The sequence below is a fragment of the Bidens hawaiensis genome, unplaced genomic scaffold, assembly GCF_021521415.1.
Source record: "Bidens hawaiensis isolate Kalapana, Puna unplaced genomic scaffold, B.hawaiensis_p1.1 tig00073991_1, whole genome shotgun sequence".
NCBI lineage: Eukaryota > Viridiplantae > Streptophyta > Magnoliopsida > Asterales > Asteraceae > Bidens > Bidens hawaiensis.
The window spans coordinates 23,796-33,748 of record NW_027502855.1 but is presented as its reverse complement, the minus strand read 5'-3'; the positions used below and the strand labels follow the sequence as shown (position 1 = coordinate 33,748).

The following is a 9,953-nucleotide window of genomic DNA, read 5'->3' as shown; positions in this document are numbered from 1 at the left end:
TTTATATATTAAAATTTATAAAAAAAACAAAATATAAGTAAAATTAGTTATTATATTATAATATTAACCAAACATAGAAGAAGCTAACACATCTTTGATCATGTGTTTGTATGCCTAACACATATTTAACTATGTGTTAGCTAACTCGTCGACGGGCTACCTAATACGTCGCCGACGATGCGCTGCAATTAAAAGGCTATATAAGAATTTTCCCATTTAAAAAGAAATGGTACATTTTGTATTTTGTTATCTTTTATTATTATTATTATTATTATTATTATTATTATTATATCTAGCGATGATTTGAATAAAAAAGTGGAATGACTTAGTTACAAGTTAGGACCTCGAAGAAACAGTAATCGAACATAGGCTTCCGTACGATTAACCTACTCATTTCATTTGATTTGTTGCGTCAACCTTCCATTCCATTCCATTCCTCATTCAAACAAGATCCATCCGGACTGTTGTTCAATCAAATCAAATCAGGTTATCATAATTAATTCAATCCCTAAGATCCGCTTTTCAATTTTTACGTTCGTTCAATTCAATTCATATTGACGCATCTGGTTCCGGTGTATGTGTATCCATTTATTTGCACTTATACTTTTGTTTTGTTTTAATTCACAGTGTGTACAGTTGAAGCTAGCGATGTTCGGTGTTTTCCGGCGAAAAATCGTCAGCGGAAGCTCTTCTTCTGCTTTGGTAATTTTGTGTTTTTGTTTAATATTTTATTTAGAAATCAATAAGTTTATCATGTTCATTTTGACCTCAAATTTTATTATATTTGGGCTATAACCAAACCAAAACCCAAACTTCTGTTTTTGGATTTTTGAAACCACTCAGTTTCGGTTTATGTTTTCATTTTGGTTCTAACATAAAACTCAAACCGTCGGTTTTTGTTTCGGTTCAGTTTCTTTGGTTTCGGATCAGTATTTTCGGTATCTTACACAACCCTAGCTTAAACATTGGTAGGCGTTATCGGTGGGAGCACCATCAGGCTACCCCTCATATATCTTGGCGAAATACCTTTTTAGTGCAATTATTTTTTCTTCCTTGTTTTATGTATCGGCTACCCTTGATAATTTATTTTTTTGCCCACACTACCCCTAAATTTTTCTTCTTGATCCACCATTGCATAATGACAACCTTTACTCCATTTTGGTGGGGTCCACCCTCTAACAACCAATCAGACTTTTTTCTTTTGTTTCTTTATTTTCTCTACCATCATAACTAGCTAGGTAATTCACACACGCTAGTTAAGGGGTGGGCTAGTTAAAATGTCTACTCTACCTACGTGGTAATGACGTGACACTTTAACTAGCAATAGCTAGTTAAACCACAACACACAGCCTAAGAAATGGACATACAGTTGATATATTTTCCTTTGATTTGGACAGATTATAGGGAAATCATGGCGAAGAGCTCGTCCTGTAGCGTCTACAGCTGCAGAAGGAGAGGTAGTGGTTATCTTAATTCCCAAAGTTTGATGCTTACTTTATTATGTTTTGGAACATATAATTGATGTCTTGGGAGTATATTTTGATGCAAGTTGGTTTAAGTTTGTTAAAGTTGGTAAACTCCAATACTGTTTTTGGACTGTTTTGTTTATGTTTCGGAATGCATTATCATAATTTAATGATTTATGACCTGGTAGTTTATGTTGTTAGTTCACTAAACTAGAGTATTTTTGAATGTGCTGTTTATGTTGATGAATATGTTAATGGTAATTTCTAGGTTTGTGATCTACTTGTTTGTTATGTTATCTGAGTAAACTCCATTGCTTTTATACTATGTATTAATGTTGCCAAAATTGTTCTTTTTATGCTCTTGGAATGAGAACCATATTTATTAAAAGCCCTTGCTTCTTGTGCCTAGGCCCATTTTACAGGCGAGACCTAATATATGCGCTTCTAGTTCCTAGGTCCTCGCTTTTCGACGTTGACGACACCTCTATTGGTATTGATGACGGGTCAAGAACAATGATCATTTGAGCCTTTATTTATTACTTTTTTGAAATTTTGGTTTTCATGTTTTGGAATTATATTTGAATCTTGACTCTTTTAGAACTTTTAATACTAATTAGATGATATTAAGTGTTATATAATAGCTTTTGTTTATATTATATGAAGCATTGTATTATTTTTCTAATACATAATATATTTTAATTTTTTTAAGTGAGCTTTTTTTCCCTTAGGGCTTCACTTTTTTTGTGCCTAGGCCCCAGGTGAGGCCTATTTACCTTGTGTGCGCCTTTGATAACTATGATGAGAACACACATGATAAAAGTTGTTTCAAGATCTCATTTCTTATATTATATGGTTACAAGTATGTATAAAATGTCCAGCAAACTTCCTGCATTGGGGCTGAATGGGCTAAGTTTTTTTCCCTTGAGCTTTAATTAACCTTTTCTAGAAGTTTAAAACTTTCATTCTGTTAATTTACAATTTAAGTGCATTGTCTTCAAGTTACACTATATACACCATGCTTGTTATGATGTACATGCCATTTTTTAGTGCTAACTATTTTAACATGTTTATAGATATTACTCCATACACGAATCATTGGCTATGCTCGAAGTATATGTCATGCTATCCAACCTGGTAAGTATCTGCCCAAAATTTTATTTGTACTTCCAGGAAAGCTGATTGTTAGTGTATTTGTTTACTTATATAAGGCTTTGATTCTTTTGTTTTATTATTACTGTGACAGGTTCTGCAGTTAATCTGAGGCCATTAAGGTTAATGCATATTTCATCTGTTTAATATCTGTTTTAAGAGTATTAATGATATGTTGATGATAAATTACTGCGGATGCGTGCTAGTGTGATATTTCTAACTAGTTCTTTTTTCTTTGCAGGGAAGTTATGACTAGCCTTCAGCCAGGTGTTAGCATTCAACTGCAAAACCGAATGTTCTCCTCTGACAGTGGTATGTTATTCATATACTTCTTTTGCTTACATTTCGTTTGGTCATACGTTAATATGTATGCAGAAAGTAATAAATGAGCACGCATATATGCAATCATGTGTCTCTGAAATGTTAGCACCATCACATGTTAACCTATGGCCTGGAAGTGTTGCATCATATCTTTATTCCAGTATCTTTCACTTAGGCTTGTAAACGAACCAAACGAACATGAACATGCTCTGTTCGTGATCGTTCGTTTAACTTAATTAAAAACTTATCAAACACGATAAATTTAATGTTCAGGGTTTTCTGGTTCGTGTTTGTTTAAGAAAAAGTGTTCATGTTTGTTTGTTAGCATTATAAACAAACGGTTCATGAACGTAAACGAATGAACAAAACTGAACATACATGAACGAACATCATCATCATCATCATCGTACTCAGTATATCCCACCAATAGCAAAGCTATGGTAGGGTCTGAGGAGGGTAAGATGTAGGCAGCCTTACCTCTACCCCGTAGGGATAGAGAGGCTGCTTCCGGTGAGACCCCCGGCTCGATAGTAGTTTTGCATCAAGCCTTGGACATAAGGCACATAGCACTCAATCATCGGGACACCGGCTGATCGGTGCATGTACCCTTATCTTTCAGCTATCAACGCCACTACATGATGCCTGATTAACCGTCCGTCACTTTTAACGTTATTTTCACGAGATTAGTAAAATAACGTCAAAATTAGTGCAATTTCACTTTTGCCCACCCGAGGGTTCACACATATATACATCATATGTGCGCACCGCAAGCAGGGCTAATACATGAACGAACATAATTGAGCTAAAAGCAATTAAAAGTAAATGTAATTAACAATGTGTTGGGCCTAAAAAGTTCTTCAAACTAAATTAAGTTCTAGTGGGCCTAGGTACATATTAAGAGTTTAAACGAACGAACATAAATAAACATAAACCTAAGGACATAAATGAACGTACATATATGAACTAAAATGAACGAACACGACATGTGTTCATGACTTCATGTTTGTTTAACTAAATGAACAAATAGTTTTGTACATGTTCCCTTGTTTATTAAATAAACGAACATAAACAAGCTTCGCTCACAGTTTACTGAACACTGATTTGTTTACAAGCCTAAGTACGACTTCATTCCTCTCTATTTCATGTTGATTGTAAATTTTAATTATTTAAATTTGCATGTCTTACTTTTTTTTCAAGGTGATTTGGTTGATGCTATGGTTCCTTTTATGGGCGAATCAATAAGTGATGGTACACTGGCAACTTTCCTAAAAAGTATGTTCCTCTTTTCTGTTAGAACGTTTAAAATATTTAGTAGAGAAAATTTCACAAGTGGTCCATGTCGTTTGACCAATTTGCATGTTTGGTCTCCAGATTTTTTAAATTGCAAACTTAGTTCCTACATTTGTTATAGGGTGGCACTTTTTGTCTCTCCCAAATGTTTGGACTAAGTTTGCAATTTTTAGATTCTGGGGACCAAACTTGCACTTTGATCAAACCACAGGGACCATCTGTGCAATTTTCTCTATTTGTTATTATTGTGCCATCTTTCTGTTTTTAATTGCTCTTTTTGAGCAGAGCCTGGTGACAGGGTAGAAATTGATGAACCAATTGCACAAGTTGAAACTGACAAGGTATTTTGTATACAGTTATTTTCTAAGTTGTAACAATTGCTTTTTAGTTTTTACACCGAGTTGTTTGTGCTGCAGGTGACCATTGATGTTGCTAGTCCTGAAGCGGGTATAATCCAGGAGGTAAAAATATAAAATTATAAGATATTGTATAACTGTTGCTAAATTAGTTCATGTAAATAATGTTATAAAATCTTTGTAGTTTGTAGCGAAAGAGGGGGACACTGTTGAACCGGGAACAAAAGTTGCTATCATTTCAAAGTCAGCAGAGGGTGCAGCTGCTGCTCCATCTAAGCCCGCAACTTCAGAGGCAGCTTCTCAGCCACCTCCTGCTGCTGACGTGGCAGAGAAGCCAAAGCAAAAGGTCGAAACTGCCCCTGTTATTGAGAAGCCTAAACCAGCTTCTCCACCTCCTCCTAAAACTTCTGCTTCAGAACCTCAGCTTCCTCCTAAAGAACGAGAAAGACGTGTGAGTGTCATATTTTATTATACTGCTTTAGCTACATTAATGCTAATTCTTAAATTTAATTAGGCACTGAACCATTTGGTGGGAAGTTTGTTTATTTAGTTTAGTTAAACGAACTAACATGAACACATGTCACATTTGTTCATTTATGTTCGTTCATTAAAGTTTGTTTATGTTCGTTCATTTACGTTTTTACTTTTTAGGTTTTTGTTTGCGTTTGTTATATATATTCTTTTAATTTTTTTGGCCATTACCATTTAGCCACCTCTTTATCCCTTTGGATAGAGGTACGGTGTGCCTACATCCCACCCTCCCCAAACCCTGCCTATAGCTTTGCTGTTGGTGGGACTTCACTGGGTATGATTGATTGATTGATTGATATGGAAAAGAAATATCACCCAATACAATTTAGTTTAGTTTTTATAAGTGTTTAGCTCCAGGGGATTGATGTTCATGTTTTTTTAAATGATGTTCACTCAATTATGCTCGTTTATGTTGTTCATCTATGTTCAGTTTTGATCATTCAGTTTATGATCATTTGTGTTCGTTTACATTTGTGAACCATTCGTTTACACTATTAATGAACGGACATAAACAGACACAAACACATTTATTTTTTTAATGAACGAAGCCATGAACACGAACAAGAAAACACATTGGCTTAGTTGTTCTTGTTCTATCATTTGCTCGGTTTAAGTTAAACGAATGAACACGCATATGCTTTGTTTTTGTTTGTTCGGCCCATTTACAGGCCATATCAATTTTCTATATGGTTATTGTGAGTGTAATATCTGTTATCAAATTTAATCTTTTCTTTGTGGACTTTATTTCATCACTACTTTTATTTTTTTTATTGTTTTCTCATGTCTCAACTATATGGTTTGAAGTTATGTTTGTTGTGTTACTGATGCAGGTGCCTATGACACGTTTAAGAAAGCGAGTTGCCACACGTCTGAAAGATTCTCAGAACACATTTGCTTTGTTGACGACGTTTAATGAAGTTGATATGTAAGTTCTCCGGCTCCATTCTGATTTCTAAACTAATAGTATAGTTTAATGCAACTATTAATTGCTGTATAGCAAAGAGATCCCAGTACAACTAATTATGTGCTAATAAAATCATTTGTTCTAGGACTAATTTAATGAAACTTCGTTCTGAGTATAAAGACGCCTTTTTAGAGAAACATGGAGTCAAGTTGGGTCTGATGTCTGGTTTTGTTAAGGTACTTTTCACCTTTTTTTATTAAAGCTTTTTGATATCTGATGTTTTCAATGTAATTAAGGGTGTTTAATTAAAATTCAGGCTGCTGTAAGTGGACTCCAAAATCAGCCAATAATAAATGCAGTTATTGATGGAGATGATATTATTTACAGAGATTATGTTGATATCAGTATAGCTGTTGGTACTCCAAAGGTGAGCTTAATAAATTGCAATATTATGTATGTCAAATTGATTTAATAGGACTTTTACAATATGTTGATAAGATTAATTGAGGTTATGTTTTCTATTGTGTAGGGGCTCGTTGTTCCTGTTATTCGTAATGCTGACAAAATGAACTTTGCTGAAATAGAGAAGGAGATAAATACTCTTGCTAAGAAGGCGAATAACGGGACCATTTCTATTGATGAGATGGCTGGAGGCTCGTTTACTATATCTAATGGCGGTGTGTATGGAAGCCTTTTGAGTACTCCCATCATCAATCCTCCTCAGGTACGTGCTTTTAGTTAGTAAATTTGATTTTTTTTTTTTGGAAATTTAAGTAATGATCAATTATAAATCACCCTAATTGTACTTTTAATGTACAAAATAAATGAACTTTCTTAAAATTTTTTAGATGATTATTGGATTTATATAATTCTTTCTAATCATATCTGATAGACCAATTTAGATTAAAAAGCGAGGGTTCTTTTTTCCTTTTGCACAAATACATCCTACATTTTCATTTGTCCCATGGTTTTAAAATGCGAGTATCAAGAGCGCATAATATGCAATGCGCTGATGAGATCGTACCAGGTGGAGCAATTGCATTGTGATTTCATGATGTGAGGATCATGCGCTCTTAATCGCATAATGTGTGATCCGTGCGATGTGGTCTTATGCACACATTTCTGAGTTACAAGTGAATTTCTGCATATATTACCTATGCCTTATGCAAGACTATTTGTACACTTAGAATTAACGACTTATTTTGGTTATACATAAAACATTGGTGATACTATAGTTTTTTTTTAGTTTATTTATTTTAGTCTCTTATTATTTTAGTCTCTTATTAGCTAACAAGTTAAATTAGTATTTATAAATACTTTTTTAGCACTTTTTTAATAAGAAATCCCTTGCATACGTGATGCATCCGCATCATGCATGATGGACCGGCTGTTTGGATCAAAACGCATTGGAGAGCATCGCGCATTATGGCTTTCTTCCAAAATGTTTCGTGTTGGACATTTTGTAACCAGCAATTATAGTATTTTATGAAAAAATTTATATAAAAATGTAATATGTATATACATAAACTGAACGTATTCACTTTTAAAAACTGATTTTTTAGTTAAAGAATGACCCAAATGTGACACAAAAGTACGGGGTTAAACGAGCCAAGCTGAGCCTAAGCTCGAGCTAGGCTCGTGAGTAGTTTTTCTGGCCTGAGCTCGCTTGTTTATTATTTGTCAATTATTTTATTTATATAAACCTATAAATATTCTTATATATGTTTGATTGGAATTTTAATATATATCATATTATATTTTCTTTTTAGTTTTAATCATCATAATTAAATTTCATCATCATCATCATCATCATCATCATCGTACTCAGTATATCCCACCAATAGCAATGCTATGGTAGGGTCTGAGGAGGGTAAGATGTAGACAGCCTTACCTCTATCCCATAGGGATAGAGAGGCTGCTTCCGGTGAGACCCCGGCTCGATAGTAGTTTTGCATCAAGCCTTGGACATAAGGCACATAGCACTCAATCATCGGGACACCGGCTGATTGGTGCATGTGCCCTTGTCTTTCGGCTATCAACGCTACCACATGATGCCCGATTAACCTTCCGCCACTTTTAACGTTATTTTCATGAGATTAGTAAAATAATGTCAAAATTAGTGCAATTTTACTTTTGCCCACCCGAGGGTTCACACATATATACATTATATGCGCGCACGGCAAGCAGGTCGTCATCATAATTAAATTTATATATAATAATAGTTATTGTGTAATTGTACATTTCAAACACTAATTAAAATGTATATAATTAGAACATTTTTAAAACAGTTTTATATAAATTTATCAACTTTAAAAACCACTTTTTTTAGTGATCATATCATAACTCGTAGTCTCCGATGTACAGAAAAGTACAAGTTATATAATGGGGACAAATGTATAAGTACGTTGGTAAGTATTGTAATTAGTTTTTGTTTTACTCATTAACGTATATGTATAACAGTCAGCAATTCTGGGTATGCATTCAATTGTAACTAAGCCAATGGTGGTTGGAGGGAACATAGTACCACGTCCCATGATGTACATCGCTCTAACCTATGATCATCGGCTTATTGATGGAAGAGAGGCCGTGTTTTTCCTTCGCCGAATTAAGGACGTGGTCGAGGATCCTAGGAGGTTGCTGCTCGACATCTAAACATTTGCAGAACCTGGTTTTGCTTAATTTATGTCAAACTCTGGTATTCATAAAGGCTTTTCTTTACCAGAATAATCACGCTTATTCTAAAAGTTTTTGCTGTTGTGTTACGGCTCGCCATGTATTTATTTATTGCATTTTGTTACTTGGAGCTGTTTGGATCTTAACACCAGTCGAACCATGGATATGCTGTTGCTCCATGGGTTTGGTTTGTGGTGGTTGGACAAATAATTGATGATAATTTATTAACTGTTATTTTTGGTTATTATAATTTTGATAACGTTAAATTTGGGTGGTTTTTGGTTGTGTTGACGATGCACTTGCCATGTGATGGGTTTTTTTGCGCTGTGGTGTAGGTGGGAAGCAATGTTTTGAAAACTGGACCGCAAACTAGTATTCTATTGGTGCACACGGCACACCTATTTTCGAAAATCAAATTAGGTAAAACCAATTTATTATAAGAAGTGTATACAAATATACACAAATATAAAAACCTCAATAACCATCAAAATGTGTGTTCAAGTTTTAAGTTCAGTAAATGATAATATTAAATGGAAGACGATTTTACAAATTAACATATACAGTGAAACATCACTTACGGTAAAAGCTATTGGTGCCCATTAAATCTTAAAAGCTATTGGTACTACACCAATGCGCCGGGCTTATAAAAAGCGGTGCGTTGCGGCGGTACACCGACACAAATTTGGTCGATCTCAATATACGGCACCAAAATTAAACAAAAAAATGAATTAAGTAGCATAACTCGCCGCAAAAAAGGGCTGAGGCCGCGAGCCGACATGAATTTGGTCAGTATCGAAAGTGATGGCATTACAAACAAAACAAAGAAAAACTAAAACGAACTAAAAAAATAATAACCAACGCATTGTGGACGCGTACCGATGTGAATTCAGGTAATTAACTGATAATAATAACTAAAAAACAAAACACTGAGGTGCCGCGAGTAGCCTGTCAACGTATAACAAGATTAACATATAAAAAAATTAAAATGGTTAAAACGTCGTTTATAACATATAAATAAATAAAATGGTTAAAACTCCGTTTATTCGATCGGCAAACCCGGGCATTGGAAAACTTGAGCGTTATCGGTCCAAGGCGTTGCGACGGTATGTCGACTCGAATTGTCGGACCAGAATTCAAGCAAAAAGTAAAACAAAAAACATTCATTCGGTAAGATAAAATCCGAGTGTTGTCGGTCCAGGCGTTGCAGTAGTGAATCGACCTGAATATGGTGGGTGTCAGTTACGTTTGATACGGTACCGAAAT

The 9,953-nt window shown here is 34.6% G+C and overlaps 1 protein-coding gene across 1 annotated transcript; it reads left to right on the top strand.

Moving 5' to 3' along the window:
• Positions 1-435: 435 nt before the first annotated feature.
• Positions 436-8,918, top strand: LOC143606275 (dihydrolipoyllysine-residue succinyltransferase component of 2-oxoglutarate dehydrogenase complex 1, mitochondrial-like). The gene is made up of 15 exons (XM_077082094.1): positions 436-486; positions 637-702; positions 1,398-1,457; positions 2,540-2,600; positions 2,710-2,737; positions 2,857-2,927; positions 4,134-4,208; positions 4,512-4,567; positions 4,643-4,687; positions 4,767-5,033; positions 5,944-6,038; positions 6,163-6,253; positions 6,334-6,444; positions 6,547-6,741; positions 8,478-8,918. The coding sequence occupies exons 2-15, from the start codon at positions 649-651 to the stop codon at positions 8,667-8,669; spliced, it is 1,401 nt and encodes a 466-aa protein (XP_076938209.1). The 5' UTR covers positions 436-486; positions 637-648; the 3' UTR covers positions 8,670-8,918.
• Positions 8,919-9,953: the final 1,035 nt, after the last annotated feature.